The sequence below is a fragment of the Rattus norvegicus genome, chromosome X, assembly GCF_021556685.1.
Source record: "Rattus norvegicus strain SHRSP/BbbUtx chromosome X, alternate assembly SHRSP_T2T, whole genome shotgun sequence".
NCBI classification, from domain to species: domain Eukaryota; kingdom Metazoa; phylum Chordata; class Mammalia; order Rodentia; family Muridae; genus Rattus; species Rattus norvegicus.
The window spans coordinates 159,633,700-159,659,571 of NC_141554.1; the positions used below are offsets into that span (position 1 = coordinate 159,633,700).

A 25,872-nucleotide genomic window follows, 5' to 3' on the forward strand; every position below is an offset into this window, starting at 1 on the left:
GAGTGCAGAAACAAAGCTCTGAGGTGTGAGGCTACAGAAGGTACGGGGAAGCCAGGGTGGCCCATCTTACAGACAGAGGTTGACCGTAGTCAAGCATTAGGCCTTCTAAAGGCATCTTCTTTCATCCCAAGAGCAACAGGAAGCTGTGGGAAAGAGATCTAAGCAGGTAGTATCTGGTCATATACCCAGTGAAGCTGCTTACTGTGTGGTAGCTGAATGGGAAGGAGAATTAGTCCCAGGCAAGAGCACCAGTTGGTAGATTTGAGGGCCACCGCTATAAAATTGGCAACACTTAAGGAAGCAGGACTCCCACCCCCGCCCCCCTTTTTTTGGAGCCTATCATCCTGATAGGTTATCTCCTCTATTGGAAGGACTTCCCTGACCTCACAGAGAGGGTTAGGAGCCTTTGTTGGATGTTCTCTTAAGTTCGACTCCCCTACTACATCCTCACACTTAGTGCCTTGCACACAGTAAGTATCCAAAAAACGTGAATGAATGTCATTTATCAAACTGAACGTGTGTTTGTGTTCCGGCCTGCCCTGAGAGGTGGTCCTGTTTTGCCTCGCTGGCTCCAAAAATGACCCTCCAGGGTGCAAGTTTTCCCAGGCGCCAGACAGAAGCTTCTCGCTCACTTTTTTCTCCTATGCCTGACTTCCTGCATGATCTCAGCCATCAGTCGGCACCCCCACGCCCCCACCCCTAAGCCTGGTCCTTTCCCCGCCCCTGTCTGGGATCTCCATCTGTAAAATGGATCTAGGCACAGTAGTTCTCGACAGAACTGACCCGCCAGCATCTGTGGAAGTCGTTGGCCCAGAGCCTGGGCCAGATCTCGCTGAGCGCAGGCAGGGACTCCACTAGGCAGCGGGGGCCCTTCACTTGGTGGAGTCCTCCTGGCCCCAGGGGTGGGAGCCCAAAGGAATTAGCCTGGAAGTTCTCCATGGCGGCAAAACTTTTTGGAGCTCTCTCTGAGCCTGGTGAGGGGAGCCCCAGCCTTGATTTCTCCAGCAGCTCCGTAGGGCGGAGCAGGGAAGCAGTGGGAGGACTGAGGACACTGGCGGGAGAATGTGCGGAATGTGCCAGGCGCATCTACCTACCCCAGGAGAGGGCAGAGGAAGGGGGCCGGCCGAGGGGAGGGGCGAGGGGCGAGGCTCTCGGCAGCCGGAGAAAACCTGTTTGTTCTCGGGCGGGCGGAGCCCATTCCGTGCCTCCTCGCGTCCCCGCGCGCTTCCCGCTGCGCCCCGCTCCAGGCGCCCGCTGACGCGGCCCCGCTGGGTCCAGCGCTGCCCACCCGAGGGAGCCCGCGCGCCACGACCGCACCTCTCTCTGCCCCTCACACAAGCCGGCACCTGTACCAGGTAGGGTTGTTGAGTCGCCGTCCTAAAGAAGTGACCCGACCACGGGGAGGCAACAAGGAGCACCCGGTTTGTGTCCTGGACACAAACCAGGGCCTCAATTTCCCTGCCAATAATTCATACTCGCTCCGAGCATCCCTTTTGCGGTTCCTGTCAGTGAGGCAGTACCCTCGGTTTCTGCTTTCCACTGCGAGTGAACAAACAGGCAAGGTTCCTCAGAGTGACCAATAAAAAGCAGGTGGCTCTCTGGCTGGCCTAGTCCCTCTGTCCTACTCATTTGTGGATGAGACTGGTTGTAGACTGTCAGCGGGGAGGGGAATGGGTGAGCATAGTTCGTGTGTTGCAAACATCAGAGAATCCCACATCCTCAGTAAAATGTGCCCATTTTGTAGATGAGGAAACTGATATACAGAGGCAAGCTTACTCAATAATCCAATCCCCTCACTGGCCTGGAGTCCAGAGCAAAGGGACTTGATAGTTTGTGATAGACATGTACTGGGCATTGGGCGACCTCAGGGCTGGGAAGGGAGCTGTTCATACTCAGACAGAAGGCGCCGAATCAAGTGTCACTGTGGTGTTATCAGCGGAATCTGCCGTGCACAGTCTCTGTGACTGGATTGTTTGTACGGGGGTAGGGGGAGCCAAGAGCCTCGTCCTCTTTGGAACTGCTTAGTGATAACTTGGCCTCTGGGAAAGGCTGAAAACTCAGGCCCTCCTGTCTGCTCTGCCACTTCCTTCTGCACTGTGGCACCTGGCAGCTCCACTGGTAAAAAAGAGAAGCCTACCAGGCTCCCCTTCCCCTCCAAGGCTGTGGAGTCTGTAAAGTTTGTTGGGAGTTGTATTCTCCATAAACCATTTGTACTGAGCCTTGACACTAATGTGACACCTGTTCTTGGTCTTGTCTTACCCTCATGGCTCTTTGGATTTCTAGTCATGGTGCCTAGACTAGGGCAGGAAGCAGGTTTCCACAGGCTGATAAACCTGAACAGTGGTGAGGGGCTTTTAATCAGAGAGCTGCCGTAGGAGGCTTATGAAGTTCTTATCTTCCTATGGCCTCAACTGGCTCATCTGCACAAACAGTGCCAGCTTGGGTGCCAACAAGTCTCCAGGGCACAGGTGCACACACCAGGTACAACTTGCTGGAGGGCTTTGGAGACTGTGCTATTCACTTCACCACCCTCAGCCCACTCACTACATGATTGGAAGGAACAGAACCATCCCAACTGACCTGTTCCCATCAATTAACAGCGCTGGCTGGGGCTCTGCACTCGGTGGAGTGGAACTGATAGAAGGTGCCTAGATCAAGGCTGAGTACACAACAGATCCTCAATATCTGTTCGTTTTCATCCTCTGGACACCCAAGAGTCAGTGACAAACGTGACTCATGACCATAGAGGGTGCTGCAGCTTTGAGAATGAAATGTGTTAATAGCTTCCTAAACCTGAATTAGGGATACAACCCAAGCTAGAACGATTAGGAAGGCTCCCTGGAAGAGAGAAACTTTGAATGAAAGTTGAGGAGGTCAAGAGGGAGAGGAGAGAAATCAGCCCCACATTTTACCAAGAAGTCTCTAGAGAGATAGGCTACTCCAGAAGGAGCTTTCGTCTGGATCATAACAAGACAAAGCCCTCCCAACTTGAGAGTAGTGGTTCCAGAGCAACTAGAGTGTAGCAAACTCTTTCCTCAAACTGCTTTGGGCTTTTTACGACCTGGTAGGGCAGAGACTCTGGACCTGGCTGAGGTGGGCATTGGTACCTGTTCCATGAACTGTTTTTAGTTGTGTGCCAAGAAAACACCCCCAATTCTGGCTTTGATGCAGAATTATGTTTGATGAGATCCAGAAGTTTGCCCTTCTCCTTTCTTAACGAGGCCTCCATATGTGACTGAGCCCTTTAGTTTAGATGTTGTCTCAAGCCATAACCTATACTGTGCTGGTTCACACATAACACAAACTTACTTTCTGCTTGCTAAACCTTGAGGCCCCCTTCATTGCCAGTTCTATAGTGACATGGAACAGAATCATTGCTGGGGATCTGGGGGAGCTGCTCTTGAGGGATGTGGTGCTTGAAGAAACTTCTCATATTACACTACAGACTTTGGACACCCATGGTTGGTACTGGGCCTGGGTGCAGACAACTTGTCTGGTTTCTTCCAAAGTAGGCCCCACTTCAGCTCTTGTTCCCATGACCATTGAGGAGGAACATTTCATCCTAAGTTCAACATTCTCCTTGTTCAATTCTCTGCTTGAATTGATCTTCACTGACCACACACTCTGCTATGGGCGATATATTGGATAGTTCATCCCTCTGATCTTCCCTCAGTCCCCTTAGCACATTGCCCTGGTCCTGGTATTAGCTGGTTCTCCGTTGGCATAGCTGGTATCAGTTAATTTTTCCCAAAGAGAAGCTGAGGCACAGAATGGAGGCCCTTCTCTTGTGGATCCACATGGAAATATTTGGCAGGTCTTTTCAGCTCACTGTCCCTGCTAGAGTGACCAAAGTAAGAGGGTGTGGGTGGGAAGACGGAGGGGGTCTGCGTAGAAAAGAAGCTAGAAAACACAAGACCTAGAGGTCTTGTGTATGTTGTTCTCCAGGGCTGATGTGCGACCTAAACTCAGAAGTGAGGAGGATAGAAGGAATCTGCAGCTTAAGCAGATGTCCCTGGGGAATTTATCTGCTGAAGAAACTTAATGGCTGCTTTCAGATACACTGTCTGGTCTTTTCCTGTGGGCAGTGCTCACTTCTTGTTTTGAGGAGAAGCTGGGAATTTGAGTACACAGAGCAGTTCTTTACTTACTTGTTAATGCCTGCTTTGTAGCCCCTCTTCTTGCACAGCTGCCCTTTGGAGGCCTTGGGAGGCTGTGGAGCTCTGCAGACATCCAAGATTCAGAAAAGCCTTGGCCTCTGGGGCCAGTGGTGAGCAAACCCACTCAATGGTGGTGGCTGTTGGTGGCCCTGTCTTTGGTTCCATCTGTGGGCACACCTCAGGCATGAGGCTCAGCCCTCTTGGGCTGATTCCTGTGGTGGTTGGCTCAGAACACCACTTTCTGATGAGTAAGTCACTTTCCCAGAGAGCTTGATGTGGCAGAAGGTTGCTATGGAGAAAGGAGGCACCAGGATTGCAGTCATACAAATGGGGATCCCTGTTGAAAATGCTGACATAAGGCATTGCCTGGTCTAGCCTATAAAGACAGAGTAAGAAAAAAACCACAAAACCCCAAAAGCAGACCTTGCTTAACCATTCCTGACCATGCGCACACTCAGCTCCTACTCATTCTTTCAATAGTTTAGGACCTGATCCAAGGGCACCTCCTTGGGAACTGCGGTACTCTGGCAAGGCCCGCAGGGCCTGTCTGTCTTTCTCTGACTCTCGTCTATCTTCCCCGCACCCAGCCTGATCTGTAGCTTTCTATAGGTGTCTGTTGCAGAAAAGAAAATGTGACCTTAGGCAAATGCGTTCTCCTCTCCTGGCTTCCATATTTTTATCCCAAAACGGGTGTAGTTGTAGAAGCAAGGGTGTGGTGAAGGGGATTTTGAGCTTGAGCTAGACAGGAAAGTATTAGAGAGAGCATAGAGGGCTTGGTGGGGAGAAGGCTGTAGAGAGAAACATTTTGGGGTGCTAGAAGAGCTGGTGGGTAGTTCTTTGCATCCTCAGTAGAGGATCACTTTCAAGAAGGTCAAAGGCAATTTTGGCCAAAGTTGGGAGCGAGTGGGGCTGAGTTCCTTTCATCACATGTCCTCTGGAAAAGGCTGAAGAGATGGCAGCCGTAAGGCCTTGGGATGCTCATGCAGGACGGAGGGTATTGATTCGAGGATCCCCAGCCCCTTTGACCTAATGACATGCCATGTGCAGATGGAGAGAGTAGTAGGGCTGGCTTGAGACCTTAGATTTTAGATTGCAAAAATAACCATTGTGATGGGAAGATATGAGAGGGGTGCCTAGGACTGTGGAGGAAAGCTTAGGAGTTCCTCTGCACCCTTTCTTGTAAAGTAGCTGCAGCGGTAACAATATTAACAATGTAAATAGCTCATATGGGGAGTTGGATCCAAGGTCTTGTTGAGAGCAAGATGATACTCACTATCCTCAGCAGGCTGGCCTCACCCAGATATCTCAGAGGCATCTCTAAGAGTTCTTCCCAGCAGCCCTTAGTGGTCCGGTAGGCCAAGGCACCCCTGAAGTAGCCCAGCATCTTCAAGCATTTTTAATACATCCCTCTGAGAGCCAGAAAATGGATACATGAGAATCTGGGGATTCTGGGGTCTTAGGAATGACAGATAGCTAAGAGTATCCCTTACCCCTTGGGGTTTCAGCTCCCTACCCCATTGAAAAGGACCTGACCAGCCTCAGACATCTTCCTCCCAGGATTCTTATAGCATAGACGCCAAGAAGTCTAGAATCTGGGATGTGGGGATGGGATGGTGGGAGGTAAAATTCCAGACTTTCATGCAGAAGTAATTTACCTGTAAAGCACATTTACAAATACCACCCCTCCCACCATGCTTGCTTTTTTTCCATATTACATTTTTCCCTCTGCAACCCAAGTCTCTTCCAACTCTTTTTTCCACGTAGTATACCTCCTTCCTGCTGCCTTGTTGGCCTGCAGGCAGGAGCTCCAGGGACTAGAGCATTGCAGACAGGCCATATACTCCTGCCAGGGGGGGGCTCAGCCTTCAATTCCTGGGACCTGTACACTGAGCAGCAGACCCAGGAACTCAGACTAGAGCCAGCTGCTGCTCAGCCTTTGCTCTGGCAGAGCCAGCTCTGTCTAAGGTCTCTAAATCACTTGCAACTAGATCTCAGCACCTCCTGGACTACTGACAATAGTGTCTCTGCTAGCTCCTTACGGTTGGAAAGCAACCCATCTGCTGATTGCTGCTGAGACTCCAGTGCAGGACAGTGGGAATCCAAATGCCCAGGGTTACAAAAACCTGGCCACAGGGAGCATGTTTCACAAATGGAACATTTCATCATTCCAGTCCTTTTGGCCTGGAGAGAGAATCAAATTGGCAGCTTGAGTGCTAGTTTAGGTCAGTCTGGGTCCAGTTTGTGGGCCAAGTGCATTCCTTGAGAAAGGATTGGACTAGCACAGCTAAGTATGCTGAATGTGAGTCTGGGGTTGAGGTCATGTTTCCTGAATTTTAGCATTTCTTAGCCCCTCATACTCCTATCAGTGACCTGGACTGAGAATCCAGTGCCTTTTCCACCCTGGCAAAGCCAGTATACCTGCTCATCCTTGCACTTCCCTGTGCAGCCTCTAGAGGGAGACTGCCACAGCCAAGATTTTCATTGCTATATTGGTCTTCCACCACATACAAAGCAGCAAGCTCTTCTTGGGCTCCATTGATGAGCAGAAAAGCTGCTCTAAAACCTCTGCTTTCCCCCACGGGGGGGGGGGACAGATACAAGGGCTCTCGGGTGCATTTTGAGAACAGGGCTTCCCCTAAGGCCATACTTGCATCTGTTGGCATAGGTTGGATTGGGCAAGAAGGGAGTGGTGGAAGTACTCTGGCCAAGGAGCTACCTAATCTGGCTGGGCTCTGGGGCTCAGGAAGTTTTGATTCTCAGAGATCCAGAGGCCAAACCAATCTCTTGCAGGACAGCCATAGAGGACAGCTATAGCATCAGGGGTCTGTTTCCCTTGCAGATTTTGATTTTTTGCAAATTTGGTCTTGCACCCATACATGGTGGTGAGGGACCAAGGTGCTATGTGGGGAGGAGGGTTTGCTCAGGCTGATAGAGCTAGTATGACGATGCATTGTTCTTCCCACAGACAAACTGTCTTCTCTGAGACTGCTCCTGACCCCCAAGCAGTGCCCATGCAATAGATTAACATTGGCTGCCTATATCCATCTTTAATAGCAAGTTGCTGGGAGATTGGGGCTTAGCACCATTTGCTACTATCCTTATGACCACAAGACTATGCCTCTGTGAGAGCAGGGGGAGCCTTCACCTCCAAACAACACAAAAGATGCTTGCGGGCAAAACTTTTCTATAATATGGCCCGGATGTCAGGCTGACTTTGGGCACCTACTGTGGGAATACCAGCCTTATTGGATTCATACAGATGTCACTTGATCCATCTGCATTTAGCCACTAGGTCACATGTTCTTGCTCTATCTTTCTAGTTTTTTCATGCTTAGGGAGTTCATCCAGGATTGAGATATGGACTCTGTATCAGGAAACAGAACTGTAGTATGATCTCTGTAAACCTGACTGCTCTCAGGGCCCCTGCCTTGGCAAAGCCAGAGATTGATCCCTGCAAAGCGTCTGCATGCCTGGAGAAGTGGAATTGGGCTTCCTCTCCACAACTTGGCATAAAGGATCACCGTTTATCTTTGAGAATGAAGCTCTTCTCCCTCCTACCTCTTTCTACTCTTACACTCAGATCAGTGTCTAGCACACAAGAGTGAAAACAAACCCCATTATCTATATCCTTAGGCAGCATCTCATTGTCACAGTGCACTAAAATAATCACTGATTTGTCTCTGTTGTTGGTGTATTTGCCTACCGTGAAGCTCTGGATTTAGGCCACAGCACTGCATAGACCAAATGTAGTGGTACACATACATATTCCCAGCACTTGGGAAATGTAAGCAAGTGGACAGAAGCTAACTGTCATACTGGGCTACATAGTGAGTTGAGGCCAGCTGGGGAATGGGTGAATGAATGAATCGATGGATGGACGAATGCCAGCCTGGGAGAGTGAATAAATGATTGAAAACAAAATAATGTTAAAGACTTTGCTTCTTTCTCACTCCCAGTTAATCTCTACTTGACATCTAGCCTCAACTACGGTTTCTTAGTGTGGGAGCAAATTTTGGGCGTCCTGACCTGTCTCTTTCTTCCAGTGAGCTTCCCTAGTCTTCATTCTACTTCAGCAGTGATCTTTTTCTTTGCTGTTTCTCAATAGAGCATATCAAATAACCCAGGCTGGACTTGAACATGCTGTGTAGCCAAGGATGACCTTGCACTTCTGATCTTACTGCCACCATCTTCCCTGTGCTAAGAACACAGGAATTTACCATAGACCTAGTTATGTGATGGCGAGAATGGAACCCAGGACCTTGCAGATGCTCAACAAGTAGTGATCCAACTGCAGTACATTTGTCGTCCCTTTCAGGTTTACTGTCTTGTTGGAAGGGGAATTGGATTTCCGAGATCAGTCAGGTCTGAGGGAAAGCTGGTGACATGGAAGCCCCAGCCCCAGACCTTTCTGGCACACATCCTTGCTCCTTTGCCTGGGGAGTGTTGTAATTTGAGAAGTGGCTTATTTGGTTCTAATGTGTTAGGAAACTTCTAGACAACATGGCTATTGAATCTATCAAAGGGAAAACTCATAAGTTCTGGGTTTAGTACAAGGCCTAGCATAGATGTGGCTGCTATAGTGGGGATGAGCTTCACCTGCTTGCCCAGTTCCTGTGTGGAGGAAACCGGTAGCCACAGTCTCTGGGGTCTTGGAAAGGAGTATTTCCTTGAGGTGCCTTACAGAAAATAAGTTAAGACAGCAAAAAAGGCCTAGTGTATTGGAGGGACCAACAGGGGCCATTTGCTTTCATGCAAAGAGGAGAGGGGCTGTCTAAGGTTTTCACACTTGTTAGCATGAAAAGACCGAGGGACTGAAGGCTCAGGCTTTAGTGGTCTGCATACAGGCACTGACTCTCCCATACATTCTGCCTCATGGAGTCACTACACATGCCTGTTAAGATGCAAACTGCTGGGTTTATACAACCATAAGAGCAACTGAACTCTGATGTGGCAGCTTTAGTGCCATGATGAGGTTCCATTCCTGGCATGTAGAAGGTTCAGCCTGCCTGGACTGCTCACTTGGTACAGTTTATGGGAGAGCAGGCTCTTGCTGATGTGGCTAATTTACTTTGGTCTTGGCCTCCTTCCCTTCCTCCTTTAGTGTGCCCCCCCACTTCCATGGAAACATATCCAGGTCCTGCCAGCTGAACTAGGTCAGAGACTAGCCCTGGAGGGACCCAAGGGTTGGCAGACCCCAGGGAGAAAGGCCTGTCTGCCTTAGCACCTCCAGAGCCTTGCTTTCTATCCTGTCCACACCTCTGAACCTCCCAGGCTCTCTTTATGTCCAAAAGATCTAGTGTAGTTATTAAGGGCAATATCCAAACCCACAGTCTAGGCCTTTCCTCTTCCTCAGCTTTGGGTCTCTCAGCCTGGAGAACAGACTATGAGGAAGCTGTTGGCTCTAACCAGAGTCTCCTCATCTGATGCTGAGGCCACTCCTTAGCACTGGGTTCTTGTGAGGAAACAGGATGAGGAGCCAACCTCAACTAGGTCTGCAAATACCCACTTTGTCCTGTACTGATTAAAGAACACTGGCTGGCTGTCTTCCAACAAACAGATTTAAAGTCACTACAACTTGACTTACGTCAAGCTGCCCAATGATATTCCTGACTTGACAGCAGTCCAGAAATGTAGATCATTTCATTCTCATCTTACAGGTGATAAAACTGAGGCAGCCCAGAGAAATTAACTGATTTGTCCAAGGCCTGACAGCTAGTGTAAGAAAGATGGTCGAGTGCTAAAACAGCTGGTTCCCTGAGCCCTTGCCCTACCTCCAAGTCATTTTGCCTTTTCTCAAAGGTGATGTGCCTGAGATGTGCTTCAGTCCTACTGTCTGGCTCAGCGCCATCCTCGTCTCCATGACATCGTTAGAACGTCTTTATTACCACCAGCTCCCTTCCCCAGAGTCTTTCCATTAGCACTGTCTGTGGGCTACTCTTAATAACTGACTAGAGCAGACAGTTCTTGACCGCCCACAGGTTTCCATATTCTCCAGGTGAGCAGCCATGGCTATAAAGGTAGGTGGAATGTGTGCTTAGTCCTTGCCCTCTCATACATTCTGAATTCCATTGAGTCTTTTCAACCCTGATACCTGCAGGGGAACCTGCATGATCTTGGTGTGCTAAGATCACACCAGGCTCATTTCACTATTATGATGTCATACTTGAGGCTAGGTGCTAGGCTAGAGAAAATATATTCATTTACTTCTGGAGACTCAAAAGCATAGCAATAGTACCATCTTAGTCAGGTAAGGATCTCATGGTTGGCGGCACTCCAGTGGCAGGCAGAACCTGCATTTGTGAGATGGAAAAAGGCAGGGAGAAAGCAGAGCTGGGCCACGCTTGTGTTTTGATAGCAAACACTCATGAGAACGAACCAGTTTCTCTCATGACGTGAATTCCATCACACAGAATTATGATTATAATTATTAATAAGTATCTAATCCAACTGTATTTTGTGTAAGGGGGTGGGGATGGGAATGGGTGTGGATGTGTGGGTGAAGGGGCTGAGTATGGATGCACATGTGTGCACATGTTGAAGTCAGAGATCAGGATCAGGTGCCTATCACTATTTGCCTTATTTTATGAGATAGGGTCTTCTAGACTGGCTGGCCAGCAAGCCTCAGGGATCCTCTTGTCTTTGCCTTCCGAGTGCTAGAGCATAAGTGTGTGTTACCATGGCCAGCTCTGGCTGAGTCATTTTTCTATTCCCCAAAATTTCACTTCTTAAGTGTCCCCTCTTAATACTGCCATATTTGGACCAAGCTTCCAACACAAGCGCTTTGAGGGGACAAATCACATCCAAACTCTAATGGTGACCCACAAGTCATTACAATTCATGTATTGACAGATCTGTGCATGTCTTTGTTCCCAGGAGCCCACTGAATCCACTAATTGCAGAACTGAAAGATAAACATCATGAGTATTTCTTCATTAGGAGATATTGGAAAAGGTAAGTCTGAGTGCCGTCTGCCTAAAATATCCCAGGCAAACCCCTAGAGGGCCATGAACTCTGCCCATGCAGCTAATGGATGATTTCAAAATGGGTGGGCTGGCAAGGGCCATGGAACTTGGGGCTGGAGTCCCCTGTTTAAGGCTCTTAGCTTTGCCCCTGCCAGGGAGGCCTTTACCATCAGGAGAAGAGGAGCGCAATAATATCCTAAAACAGATGAAAGTACGAACTACACTGAAGGGTGACCAGAGCTGGATCACCAAGCATGACAACTCTGAGGACCATACCAAGTAAGTCCAGGACACAAGGCCAGAGGGGAAGGCAGAAATAGTGGGAGCAATGTGACCTGGCCCTTCCTGGAGATGCCCAGGACGTCCCACCATTTAGAGCTCAGTCAGGCTGTGTGTCCACTGGCCAGCCAGGTGACATTAAAACTTGAAAACCTAAACACAGCCACAAATATCACAATCCTATGTGCTGATCAGTGAGGCATGTGTAGTCACATACTTACTGTAAAGTGGGTCAGGAAAGGGGATGGTGAGGTGCAGTGCTGGTACACAGCAGGCTAACTTTGGGATAGAGCCATAGGGGTAAGAGGTGGGGTGGAGCATGGAAGCCACTATTTTCAGGGCCTGTCTTTCTGCAGAGAGCCATTGTCAAGTCAAAACCGAGCTACATCCTTCTCATCTGTGAGAGACGAATCAAATGTCAGGTAAGAGGCTTTACATAGCTGACTCTTAAGTGGACCACAGGAACTCTTCTGCAAGGAAGGTGTAGATCTCACAGAGAGAACACATAGGGAGCATGAGTTGAGAATGGCATGAAGGATCTTTAGTGAGTCATTTGTAATGTTCTTTGAACTTCGTTTTAGTGTTTCTGCAACTTGGCCATCTCCAAGAATCTGCTAAGAACAAGGTGTATAGGAGTGAATGCTAGAGTTCTGTGGTACCCTTAGACCTGATCCACTGTTCCAGCACAGGGCACTCATGCTGAATAGAACGTTCTACTGAGTCCCTTGTCATCTTTCCAGCTCTTTGGAGAGGCCTACCTTGAACCTGAGATTGCCCCTTCTCTCACTATTTCTAGCATGTTCTCCTTAGTGCTCCCAAGTCTTCTGAACCCCATCTGTCACTCAGCTGTTGACCAAGCCTTCTGCTTTCACACTTCCATTGCTACTTGGGAGTGAGTGCCCCAAAGGCCAGAGGAGTAAACATTCTAGAGGAGTGGGAAGGGAAGGCCATAGGGTTGAGGTTAGCCTGGGCTCTGACCAAAGGACTTTCAGTATGATCCAGGAGAGAACGGAATGATCTCTCCTTCAAGTGCCCTGGTGCCTGGCAAGTCAGAAACTTCTAGAACTCTGGAGTAAATGTCCAACCATAAAGCAAGTCTGGCCTGGTACCTACTATAAGTTAGGCAATGCTCAGCATGGCTATGGAGGGGTCAGCCATGGCAGTGTTCCTGGGAGAGACTGAAGGAGAGATAAGGTGGAGTAGACTGGCCACTGTATTAGGATACCTATCAGCTGTTGTAGTTGGAAATAGGATGGAATAAGTGGTCTGAAATCTATAGTAAGGCCACAATTCCCTTTATGTCTCCTTTTCTCTTGGCAGGTCTCCAAACACAAGAGCTCCAGCTGGTTATATCATCCGGTAAGTCACTTCCAGACCCTACCTGCATCCTCATGCCACTAGGGCCACACTCAGACTTTTCAATATCTTCTGCTGTCTCTTGTAGGGGAGTGTTCACCCGAACAATAGATAGTTCTTCTCACTCCCAGCATCACCCTTCTAAGACCAATGGCGCTGCAAGAAGGTACATCCTGGCTAGATGGTCAATAGGAAGGTTGGGAGAGCCTTGTCCTGAGTCAAGTCTGAAAGAGGGCTAGCAAAGCAGTAAGGGAATGTCCTGTCTGGCTTTTTCCCAGTGACAGAGGCTGGGAGGGGGAGGTCCTCACCCAGGGAGAGGGTTGTGGACAGAGATGTAGATTGTGCCCACACATCTTCATTTTATTTACCCCTGATCCCCTTGGTCTCACAGCAGGCACCTTGCACTTGCCAAGGGCATTGAGCCATGTGCTTAGTTCACCTTTCCAGTATGCCAAGGCGTCATGTTTCCTAAACACCTGGGTATTAGTCAAAACTGGGGCACTATTGGAGAAGATATGGAAGAGAGCCCAGTGGGCTCTTTCCTACTCAGTTGGGTCTGCCTTACTCAGAATGCCTGGCAGGGACAAAAGGAAGAGTCTCCCAGTGGCCCCTGTTCTGTCTCTCTTGGGCTGTGTTGGTAAACCTAGAGGTAAGGGGGGGACCTGTGGTTAGGCAGATAGAAATGTCTTGCTCTTCTAGTGCTTCTGGGCAGCTGGGAACAGCTAATTCTGGTCGTCCTCTTCAGTCGCCTGGCTATAAGATGACTACAGAAGATTATAAGAAGCTGTGAGTATACAATGATGCCAGATACCAGACCTGCTGAGGGCAGGTGGACTCTTGCCTCTGAGCACAGCCCAGGGAGAGCTATTCCTAGTGGCTTAACAACCCCTGCCAGTTATAGATGCAGCCTGGAGCAAGGGATGATAAAGCTCTAGAAAAATGAATGGCCATGCTCAATATACTTCTTGTAGGAGGCAAAGCAAAGACTGTTGTGAGCTTCTGGAAGGAGCATAGGGGTCTAGACAGTGGAGCATGACCCATAGCTATGGGGCCTGCTGCTCACTCTCTGGGTTTCCTAGATGAGCTTCCCTCCCCATTCATGTCTCAGGTTCTTGGGCTGGGCTGGGCTGGGCTGGGCTGGGCTGGGCTGGGCTGGGCTGGGCTGGACTGAGCTATGCTTTGGAGCATGATATTTCTTACATTGCCACTGTCCCCATAGAGTATTGATGTGGGTATTTTGTATGTAAAGCTGAGCTTCCCTTGAGGTTCCTTCCAAGGGCCCCTAGACTAGGAGTGGGGCTCTAGACAGATGTCTAGATTGTGCCAGCACTTCCCAGGAGTCCACATCTTTATACAGGTTATTCCTTGCCCGCATCATTCTGTTTCATGGCATAGCTGGCAGGCATTTCTAGGCAAGTAGTGAAACTGCAGTTGGCTGCTGAGGAACCAAAATCAGGAGGAAAGAGTACTGGCTTTTAATTGGGAGCAAGTGGCATGAGCTAAGGCTCAATGTTGCAAGAGCAATGTTAATACCATTGACAGTCAATAAGTCAAAGATGATAGCTTGTAGCAGAGGACAGGAAGGACACGAAGGAAGAAGAGCCCGCATCTCTCCCCCACAGAGCCCCGTACAACATCAGGTGCAGCTCCGTATCAGGGACTGAGGAAGAGGAGGTGCCATTCACCCCAGATGAGCAGAAACGGAGGTGACGGTGTTTATTATGGGCTTACCCATGGGCAGGGCAGGGGCCAGAGTCTTCACAGATTGCTGAAAAGAATCATTATGAGTTAGAGTACAAAATGCATAACACATAAATCATGAGGACACCCCATGTCTTTCCAGAAGTCTAGGAACAATCTCTCAGTGCTGGACTAGACACTTCTGAGACCCTTCTAGAAATAGAATCTAGGAAACACAGGTCTACTAAAAAAAAAAAAAAGACTCATGTGTAGATTCTCAAGGAACTTGAAAAATATGCAGGGCAAAGCACCCTAGAAAGGCTGTTGCATCCTGCCACCTCCGGGTTTGTTGTGTTTGCAGTGCTCTTTGAATGCAGGAATGGATCCAGAGTTTCAAATGCCCCTTGCTTAGAAAGAAGGAACCCAGCTAAAGGCCAACATCTGCCAACCCATATGTGGTTTAGGAAGCATAGTGACAACTCATTGCTAAAGGCCCTGGAAAGCTGTCAGTTCTGTGCAAAAAGACCACAGTTGCATGAGGCCTGAAATCTGGTGGCTCCTACTGAATGCTGCCCTGTTACCTGCTTAGGTGTGTGCATTTAGTAAAATCACCAGAGCAGTGGCTAGGCTCAGTCAGTGATGGAGTATCTCAGCAGCTACTTGTCTGGGTTGGGAGAGTCAATGAACCAATGTGAAGATGTCAACATTCCTGGGTGGGGGTGGGCACACTAAGTAAGGGTCCTTCCCCCATATCTTTGTCTCTCTAAATAGTTCTTAAAGCAATGCTACCCTGGCTTATCCTTCTCAACTCCATGGTATACTCCTAAGTCAGCCAGTGAACATCCTGGGCTAGACTGACAAAGAGGCTAGGCTGATACCCATCCAATACCGCCCCCTTATACTACCCCAGGTCCCAAGCTGCAATTGGTGTTCTCAGGAAGACAGCACCACGGGAGCACTCTTACGTCCTTTCAGCAGCTAAGAAGACCACTAGGTGAGTTGTCCAGGAATGGGGCCTGTGGGGTTAAGCCTGCCTTGGCTAGTACTGACTCCATGTCCTGGGCTCCTTCTCCTTTGCTTGGGGCTTCAGCTTTCCTTTGACTAGTTAAAGAATGAGTTAATTACCTCCATGAGAGTTCCAGTTTGAGCTTCAGGGCTCTCAGATGCATTTCTTAGAAAGATAAACAAACTAAAATTAGGTAAGGTCCTGAGAATTGAAAAGGTTCTGACCCTCTTGGGAAAGGGGCCAAGATGACACCTGCCCTTGAGCTTTCTCCAACGTGTCCCCATTCTGTTTCCTTTCTAGCAGTCCTACCCAGGAACTACAGTCGCCATTTATTGCAAAAAGGTAAGTATCAGCAAGGAAAGCCTCAGGAGCCAGGTGCTATCCAGACAGAAAGCCTGCTGTCAGTAGGGAATGCTGGGGAAAGGAGGGCAGCTCTCTCTGAGCAAGAAGAGTCATGTGATACCAACTCAGGCATCTTTCTGGAGGCCAGGTGAAGACCTGAGTGACTGGTGACACATATGTCTCATTTAGCCAGTTCCGTGCAGTTAGGAGACTGGCTGAGAGAATGCTTTTGCTTAGGGCTGAAGGGGCCTTAGCAGATGGCCTCACTTCTTCCACAAGCTGGTAGGCACCAAGAAACCAACATAACAAGAGTCCTTGCTCTTGTCCTGCCCTGTGTTCTCCTGTCATCCAGAACTAGGACCTGAACCACCAAGAGAAACTCCATGGGAGCTGACTGTGATGTTACTGATTGGTCCTATGGACCAATGGTGAAAGGAGGAATGAGTCCTATGTCAGGAGAGCAAGGCAAGGATCTATAGAGATGCAAACAGGGTAAGATGAGGTCATGCTAAGTTAGGGTAGGCCCTGAATCCAATGGCAGTGTCCCTCTGAGACCAAGAAAATGTACATACAGACACAAAGAAAAGTCCACATGAGTGAAGACAGTGGCCTAAACTGGAGTGAGGCAAATACAATTTGTCCCAACCATGCCAACACCTCAATTTCAAATTTTTGACCTCCACTTCTGGAGTTTTAAGCCATTTAGTTGGTGATATTGGCTCTGGTAGCCACAACTAAGAACACATTATTGTCTGTTACTTTGTCTATGGGGGAGGGTGCTGCCAACCCAGTACCCCTCACTACTTATTGTAGTTTAATCAATTGCTATCGTTCAACACAACACTGTATGTCCAGTTCTGGGCCTTAGCACTGGCTAGGCCTTGGGCCTGGAACATTTGGAATGCTGATTCCTTGTTGACTTTCCACCTACACTTACCCTCTTTGCATCTCTTAAGAGCCTATTTCTAAACAAAGTCAGACTCATAGTTTCCAGTGAATATTCCAGTGGTGATGTCCTTCTGAGCTGGAGTGGCCAGAGCTTTAGTCACCCGACTCATCTGGACACTGGTGAAAGCACATCTTTCGAAGACCAGAAACCACCAAAGTAGCTGAGAAGACCACACTTGCCACTTTTTTCACCCACAGGGTTGATGTGGTAGATGAGGACGTGCTTCCTGAAAAGAGACAAGAACCACCTGCTCTGACAAGACATACTCCTGGCTTAAGGTAATCAGTCACTCACTTTAGGCTGTGAGAGACTGACCACTGCGCAGTAGTATCCCAATGTTATGCTTGTACCTGGTACTTCTCTAACTTGACCAAGTTCACCATACCTAGGAGGCACACCAGTTGTCTCCAGCACAACTCACATCTGCCTTCTTTGCCAGTGTGGATGGAAGAAGGACCCAAATATCTCAGGAGATTCTAATTGAGTGCATGCCAAATATGCCTAGCCCTTCTGGAAACCAGGAACCCAGGTACATGTCAAGAACCAGCTCTAGACTATGATCTGGTAATATGGCTTCTCATTGGTCTGCCTGGCTGGGTTTGGCAACTATGGAAGGTCTAGCAGTGGGGTGATAGTCCAGGGCTGTTGCTTTCAGGCTGCTACCCCAGCGACCTTTTTAAAATGTCAGATTGAGGGGGTTGGGGATTTAGCTCAGCGGTAGAGTGCTTGCCTAGCGAGTGCAAGGCCCTGGGTTCGGTCCCCAGCTCCGAAAAAAAAGAAAAAAAAATGTCAGATTGACTGTGTCAAACCCCTTATCTCCACTTCAAGCCCATCTTGTAGCTTCCCCTTACCAGGCACATTTGCTAGAATGTCCACCTTCGTTGTCTGAGAGTAGCATAGCGTCAGCTCTGGGTGGGAGACTGGTGATATCTTTCCACAACTAAAGTACCAAGAAGTCTCAAGGACAAAGAAACGATGAGGACAAGGAGGGAGAGGTAGATAGGCCTGGTATCACACTGCAGGGAGGCTCCAGAGGGAGAATGTCCATTGATGCTGACAGAGGGGGAAGGAGAAACTTCTCTCCCACACATTCTCCAGTCTTTCCTTTGGCCTACAGCTTGACAACTGAGAAGATTGTCCATCTGCAGATCTCAACCCCCAGAGCAGGACTCCACCTGGTGGCCCCAGACCTGGAAGCCCTGAGGTACTGAGGCCCCATTGCTGTCCTGTCTCCCTTTATTCCTTTCTCAAGATGAGAGAGAAGCAGGAGACTGGCTCTACCACTGTGGGGATGACTGGTTTGTAGGAGGTGTGGTGAACCTGGGTTCTCCATTGCTGTCTTGATATACAGTTAAAATAATTATGTAATGAGTAATTATGCACTGTAATTTTGTGAGGCCAAAGACCTGGCCTTGGGATCTAAAGGTGATTGGGACTTCCTGGGCCAGAGCTACTGACTTCATCTGATGAAGGAGACAGATAGATGCTAATATGAACGAGATCAGACTATAGTGCTCACCATGCCATGTACCTCAATGCCCTCAGAAAATGACAGGACTAATCAGCAGAGATGGGTGGGGACACTGGGTCTGTGTAACCCTTTGTTAAAACAAGATTTCTAATTATGTTGCTTATAGGAGAAGGCAATGGGAAATGGGTGAGGTTCTTGGGTCTGCCTCCACCGTTCCCAATGCCACAGTGCCCTCTGCTTAGAATGGATGAAGGGGCCACATCCATCAAGGAGGACAAAGACCCAAGTTCCTTTTCCTTGGGGTGGGCAGGCAGGCGACAGGCCAGCTTATCATCAGTCTTCTAATTCACCTTTTTTACTGTCCCACTCCCCATGCTACCTTCCACACATCTACCTGGGGACATTAAATTGATAGCATGAAAGGACAGTCAGTAGCCTAGCAGGTTATGCAGACTGGGAAGAACACTGGAGCATGAACATTTCAAGGACAGACAAGGGGGAAGAGCTAAAAGAAGACCAGAAACATGTGGTCAAGGAAACTGAAGGTATAGCAGGATCGAGGGAACAGAGGTGGTAAGTCTGAGGGAGAGACCCACTGTTGACCCAAAATAATGCTGAAACTGATTTCTGGACTTGGTAACATGGGGCTGCTGCTGACCTTAGGATTGATTGAGGGGTTAGGACAAGAACTCAGAAGAAAGCTGAGTTCCAGTTCTTATTACTAGTGGAACTTGGAACACACCACTCAGGCCTTCTGAGCATCAGGTGGCTCATCTAGAAAATGGGCACAGATAACAATATTGAAGTTGATATGGAGAATTAATGTGTGGAAAGTTGGAAGAACAGAGTCTGGCCCCTAGTCAACAACAGTGACTAATATTGAAGATTTGTGAGTTGGTCAGTTCATCATTAGCACATGTTCAGCTTCTTCAAGGCAGCTGGCATTTAAGGATGAGGTAACTGCTTCCATCAGACTATGGGTGGAGGAGTAAAGTCATTGCTTACCTCTGCAAGTCTTCCCACAAAGCCTTGTGCACTCAACCTAAGGGTTTCCTGGAGCCTGGGTCCAGTGTTCGCAGCTGACATACAAACCAACATTACAAATCTGCAGAGGAAGTAGAGCGAGAGCAAGAGAGCGAGAGCAGGGGGCGGGGGTATAGAGAACAGAACTGTAATATTTCCCCAGAGGCATACTGACTCCAGACCAAGTTATTCTTGGGCCCTCAGTTATGTTGTCATTTGGGAACCCTAGACCCTCCTCTCCAGTGTGGAGTGATCCCTGTGAATGAAGGGATGGGAGCTTAGATGAATGAGAAAGGTTTTGTTTTCTCTCTCTGATTTACTAACAGCCCCAAGTCCCTTGTGTTTTGTTCTAGTGACCATTGACTGTCAATGGGGCTACCTCTCTCTGAGTTTTCACCCTTTGTTTCCATTCTTGTTTGTAAGCCATTAAATCCGAATGTTTGCCCAGAGGCCCCTGGGGCTTGGATTGGCTCTGATTAGAGCAATTTAGAGAAGCAAAGATTTCTGCTCCGAAGTCATCTAAATTACACAAGGTCGCAGCCTGATTTAAAGTGCTGAAGCAGACATTGGCACAGAAAAAAGAGAGTGAGATGCTAGTGCTTCCCACCACCATCACCAAGGCCACATCCTTTGCCCATGGATGTTTTACTTCTTGTTGGAGTTTCCTCTTTTCTAGTGTAGCCACTCCCGCATCTCCACCATTGACTCTCAAATTCCAGCAGAGCAAATACAAGCTCCTAACTCTATCATAGCTATAGGCCCATGCCTAGCAAGGACTGGCTTTGGGTACAATGAATGTGTGGGGAAGACCTTCTTACAAATTCTGCCTTCCCCACATATTCATCTGCATAACTAGCCTTTGTCTCCGGGGATGACTCCCTTTTGGTTTGGAAGCAAGTTAGGATAGGTAGGACAGTCACTTTTTTGATTGCCCCTGGAAAGAGAGAAGTAAGCAGCATGGTTCCAAACTAAAATGGAGTCATCCCCGGAGACCAAGGCTAGTTAGGAAGATGTTGGCACAAATAATAGTACAGTTTTAAACAGTGCTAGCAACCTTATAACATTATTGTTGGTATGAAGAGGGCTAAAACTGATGAAGGGCCAGCCCATCCTCATGACCTGCTAAAGTCTACCCAGGTAGATCCTTTGAGGACACTTTTCTGGCTGTTTTCTCAACTGGTTCTGAAAAGAGAATTATACGAATTCTAGGTTTAGAAATATAAAAATTAAAAGAATAAACCCCAAAAGGCCACAGACCCAGGGCTAAGCCCTACAGCCAGGACTAGCAGGCCATAAAGATAAAGGAGCACAGGAAACACTGTCCAGGCAGGACTGACAAGCCATAAAGAAAAGGAATGCAGGAACCAGCCTGAGTTAATGGGACTGATTCATGGGACGTCTGACAGAAAGACATCTCCCCCCAGCTCACTCAGGGCCATCCTCCAGACCCTGATAAGCCCCTGACTTCTAACACGTACTCTTTCTGCTTTGTTCTCACTGCTATGTTTGAATGAGCCAATTGTATGTAACCACGCCAAAACCCCCTAGCCTTCTCTATATAACCCTCTGACTTTTGAGTTTCGGGGTCGACACCTCTGTCTCCTGCGTGGGATATGTGTCGGCCCGGAGATCTCTGTAATAGGTCTCCGTAATAAACCTCGCCTTTGCTTATTACATCCAAAATGGTCTCTCTGTGTCTGGGGTCCGCGATTTCCCAAGACTTGAGTAAGGGTCTCTCTGCGTGGGATCTTTCATAATAATGGGGGCTCGTCCGGGATCTGCGCAACCACCCCAGACTCCGAAGACCCCTTGGAGGTGAGTTGGATGTTTGTCTGAGTGTTTCTGTGTGAGCGGCGCCGCAATTGTCAGTCTGTGTCTGTCTCTGTTTTGGTTCCGCCGTGTGTGTATATATGTGTGTCTCGGTACCGGTGAAGTCTCACTCTGGTCAGTACTTAGAGAGTGGACGTGGAGTCTCACTCTGGTCAGTACTTAGAGAGTGGACGTGGAGTCTCACTCTGGTCAGTACTTAGAGAGTGGACGTGGAGTCTCACTCTGGTCAGTACTTAGAGAGTGGAAGTGGAGTCTCACTCTGGTCAGTGCTTAGAGAGTGGACGTGGAGTCTCACTCTGGTCAGTACTTAGAGAGTAGACGTGGAGTCTCACTCTGGTCAGTACTTAGAGAGTGGACGTGGAGTCTCACTCTGGTCAGTGCTTAGAGAGTGGAAGTGGAATCTCACTCTGGTCAGTGCTTAGAGAGTGGACATGGAGTCTCACTCTGGTCAGTACTTAGAGAGTGGACGTGGAGTCTCACTCTGGTCAGTACTTAGAGAGTGGACGTGGAGTCTCACTCTGGTCAGTACTTAGAGAGTGGACGTGGAGTCTCACTCTGGTCAGTACTTAGAGAGTGGACGTGGAGTCTCACTCTGGTCAGTGCTTAGAGAGTGGAAGTGGAATACGTGTTAGTGTCTGTTGTCTGTATTCTGTTTCTGTGTTTGGTATCCCAGAAGCAGCTAAGGTTAAGCTGCAGTTTGGGCCAGGTACTGAAGGTACCAGGCATCTGTGAAAATTGGTTATAGGATGCTTTGTCTTGGTCTTGTTTGTCTGGTTTGTTTTCTGTGGTATTGTCCAGTGTCTTTTTGGCTTTTGTTTCGTTTTTGAATTTTGGACTGACGACTGTGTTTGAATTTGGACTAATGACTGTGTTTGAAATCTTGGACTGACGACTGTGTTTGAAATCATGAAACTGTTTGCTTTGTTCGTCAAAGAGTTTTACTTGGTCCTCTTGGTGCTTAAGTTAAAAGTTAAAAATAATTTGCTTGAGAGAAATTGTTTTCTGCCAGGGAGTTTTGTCTTTCTCTCTTGAGCCTCCTCCCCAAGGAGAGATGCCCCTCCCTTTACTCCCCTTGACCAGCCTAGCTGCTGTTAACAGTTGTGTAAACAGACATTAACAAAAACCTTTAGGACAAAACCGCTCGTAAATAAAAAAGTTCCCAAGATTAGACCTGATATTCCTTAAAGAAGGAGTCTGTGTGCTATACTGAAAGAAAAATGTAGCTTCTATACAGACCATTCAGGAGTAATTAAAGACTCCATAAATAAACTTAGAAAAAGGTTAGACAAAAGACAGACAGAAAAACACATCAGAGATGGTTCGAGAGCTAGTTTAGTAGATCTCCCTGGATGACTACCCTACTCTCTGCTACAGCTGGGCCATTATTAATAATTTTCTTGGTTTTAGTTTTTGGCCCCTGCGTGACAAACAGGTTAATTGCTTTTGTTAAAAATCGAGTGGGTGCTGTGCGGTTGATGGTTCTGAGACAACAGTACCAGTCAGTTAGGACAACTGGTGAGACCAAATACGAGACTTGATATCAAAATTCTAAGATTAGAATTATTTAGTAGGAGAAGACGGGAATGAAAAGAGAATTATACGAATTCTAGGTTTAGAAATATAAAAATTAAAAGAATAAACCCCAAAAGGCCACAGACCCAGGGCTAAGCCCTACAGCCAGGACTAGCAGGCCATAAAGATAAAGGAGCACAGGAAACACTGTTCAGACAGGACTGACAAGCCATAAAGAAAAGGAATGCAGGAACCAGCCTGAGTTAATGGGACTGATTCATGGGACGTCTGACAGAAAGACATCTCCCCCCAGCTCACTCAGAGCCATCCTCCAGACCCTGATAAGCCCCTGACTTCTAACACGTACTCTTTCTGCTTTGTTCTCACTGCTATGTTTGAATGAGCCAATTGTATGTAACCACGCCAAAACCCCCTAGCCTTCTCTATATAACCCTCTGACTTTTGAGTTTCGGGGTCGACACCTCTGTCTCCTGCGTGGGATATGTGTCGGCCCGGAGATCTCTGTAATAGGTCTCCGTAATAAACCTCGCCTTTGCTTATTACATCCAAAATGGTCTCTCTGTGTCTGGGGTCCGCGATTTCCCAAGACTTGAGTAAGGGTCTCTCTGCTCAGTTCTCTCAGCGTTTTCATTTTCTCACTAATTTACCTAGTTGCAGTGGATGCCTGGAGCCAGATACAGTAATGTAGGAAATGCCTTTCAGCTAGAGACTCAGTTCTGTGAGTTGCCACTAATGTATCTTTTTGCTATCTGTGTAGGCATCAGAACAATCTTCCCTAAATAAACCACAATGTGTTTATTCTCCTCTTTCAACTTTCCAATGGCTCTCTATTTCCTTGAAATTAAGGCCAAACTCCTGTCGCTAGCTCCCATAGTTCTGCATGGCAGTCAGGACTCCCTATCCAGCCTTTTCTTTCTCCTGTACCACAATGGTGCCAACTATTTCAGAGTGCTGTTGGCTATTATAGAAGACATCTATCTGATCTAGTCTGCTTCTGGTGGCTTTCTTTTTGGAGTCATCCTTCCTGTTTACAACCCTCATAAAACAAATTTGTTTTCAGTGTAGCTAAACCTCAAAGTCATTTGCAAAATAGCATGAAGTATCTTTCTAGATTTGTAGGATTTAGTGCAGTCTGTCATAGTTATCTTACTTATACTAGTTTGATTTTGGATGTATATGTGGATGTATATGTGGATGCAAGTCCATGTGTTTGGGTAACATTCATAATTTGATCTATTATAGTCTCCCTCTCTGGGATGAGTGTGTGTGTGTGTGTGTGTGTGTGTGTGTGTGTGTGTGTGTGTGTGTCTGTGTGTCTGTGTGTGTCTGTGTGTGTGTCTGTGTGTGTGTCTGTGTCTGTGTGTGTGTGTGTGTGTGTGTGTGTGTGTGTGTCTGTGTGACCACAGATCAACTTCTAGTGTCATTCCTTAAGCACCACACATCTTGTTTTCTGAGACAGGGTCTTTTATCAGGACCTGGGACATAACATGTTCCAAAGCATAGAATAGCTGGGCCTTGGTCCATATAATGAAACTTTTACCAACCAGGTTTTTAATCTAAACAAGAACTGCTGTGGTTTATGGACTTAAACGTGAATAGGTATTTGAATTTTATCACACTACAGTCACCTTCTTACTTTAAATCGCATGCTGGGAGGTGGCATGGAAAGTGGATCTATAAGCTACAGGCCTTGTTATGCACCATTTTTTCTTTTAAATTTTAAACATTAGCACTGAGTGAACATATTAGGTGATGATAGTTGCAGGCTGTTGTCTTTATGTACTTCACAGTTGCCCCAATAACCTTGTGAGATGGGCAAATGGAGAAACAAACAGAAAGGTTACCAAAATCATACCTGTGGCAGCTGATTCCTAATGAACATCCTCAAAGAGAAACTTCAGCAAAGCTAGTTGAAATGTGTTTGAAGCCCAATGCCACCTTCCAGCTGGTATACTGATCTGGTATTATCATTCCCCAAAGGATTTCTGATTGTGCAATTTGATCGGGAGGAAACCTGGGTCCGCACGTGTGATGCGCAACTAGCAATAAATTCTAAATCTGCCCAACGGCAGAGCCCAGGTCCAGACAGTAACATTCCTCTAATATTTGGCAGCTTGAAAAATTAAGGCAAACATTTCTGATGACACTGTTTAATAACTGGCTGTTTAGATTGTTTTTCCCCATTTAAATTTTTAAAAATTTTATTTGTATGAGTGTTTTGCCTACACATGTGTGTTTGCACACCATGGATCCTTGGAGACTAGAGTTAAAGACTATTTCTAGCTATATGTGCGTGCTTGGAATAAAACTTAAGATTTCTATAGAGTAGACAGTGCTCTTCATTGCTGAACCATCTTTCCAGCCCGTCGCCTGGGGCAGTATTAATAACAAAACACTTCTTGAGATTTTTGTTTAATTTCCTGAGGATATGTCTCCAGCATTTTTCTTAAGCATTCCTCTCCAGTATACATTTGAGATGGCAGTTCTTAATCAGAGGTTTGTTCTGCCCACCTCCTACCGTCTTGCGTCATACAGTAGTAACCGAAGATTTTTTTTTTTTGGTTGCCACAACTTAGGGTGGCTTCTAAAGGATATGAATCATAGACGGTGCTAACCGACCACGTGATTCTTCTGAACACACACAGCAGTATTATCCAGCCCAAAGCGTTAATGTTAAGGTTTACAAGCTCCACTCTAGCCCTTGTGTTCACTTTGGGAGAACACACACACACTGAGGCATGGCTAAACATGGAACTGCCGCAGACAGCACCACGAATACAGAATGCCTGCACCCGTGACTGCAGCACATTTCAGTTGCGCAGACGTATTTGGTTCGCTGCCTGCTGGTGCGCGCACGCGCATGCGCATGCGCATGATAAGCTGACCGGCGCCAGGGTAAGGATACGCCTACTCGCGCGGCCATTTCCTGCAGCCGCTAGCTCAGGCTGAAGTTGCCAGCAATGAGAGGAGAGTGCGAAATGGCTGCTCCAGAGACTGGCTTCTAAGGGGCTCCTCCTGAGGCAGTGCTAGCTCCAGCCACGAGATGGCGCTGAAAGATCATAAATGGTTCATGTTGCGCCAGTGTGCTCCGGTTACCCATCCCCCACTAGCAATGTCAGAGGGCGGTTGGCTACAGTAGCCTACTTAGGAGTGACCAAACCTGGACCTCAAGGGCCATTTGGCCCTCCAACCAGGACTGACTTTCCTCGACTGTGAATTCACAGTTCCCTCCCCCCCCCTTTTTTTTTGTTAAAACAGACTGACTGGGGGGCTTGAGGACAGGC

General features: G+C 47.7%; 1 protein-coding gene across 7 annotated transcripts in view; it reads left to right on the plus strand.

Annotated features, from left to right (window-relative positions):
• Positions 1-1,196: 1,196 nt before the first annotated feature.
• The window catches only part of Zfp185 (zinc finger protein 185), a 45,759-nt gene continuing 21,083 nt past the window's right edge, over positions 1,197-25,872 (plus strand). Inside the window, exons 1-13 of one of the 7 annotated variants that reach the window (NM_001433021.1) lie at positions 1,197-1,355; positions 11,031-11,108; positions 11,275-11,398; positions 11,755-11,820; positions 12,719-12,757; positions 12,843-12,920; positions 13,454-13,540; positions 14,377-14,460; positions 15,345-15,428; positions 15,741-15,782; positions 16,929-17,009; positions 17,171-17,260; positions 17,849-17,935. In NM_001433021.1, coding sequence (NP_001419950.1) covers positions 11,075-11,108; positions 11,275-11,398; positions 11,755-11,820; positions 12,719-12,757; positions 12,843-12,920; positions 13,454-13,540; positions 14,377-14,460; positions 15,345-15,428; positions 15,741-15,782; positions 16,929-17,009; positions 17,171-17,260; positions 17,849-17,935 — 896 coding nt within the window. In that variant the 5' untranslated portion in view covers positions 1,197-1,355; positions 11,031-11,074. Of the gene's footprint in view, positions 1,356-10,355; positions 10,405-11,030; positions 11,109-11,274; positions 11,399-11,754; positions 11,821-12,718; positions 12,758-12,842; positions 12,921-13,453; positions 13,541-14,376; positions 14,461-15,344; positions 15,429-15,740; positions 15,783-16,928; positions 17,010-17,170; positions 17,261-17,848; positions 17,936-18,940; positions 19,159-25,872 lie in introns of those variants that run through there. The other 6 variants (XM_087600808.1, NM_001433022.1, NM_001433024.1 and 3 more) reach the window with 6 other exon arrangements.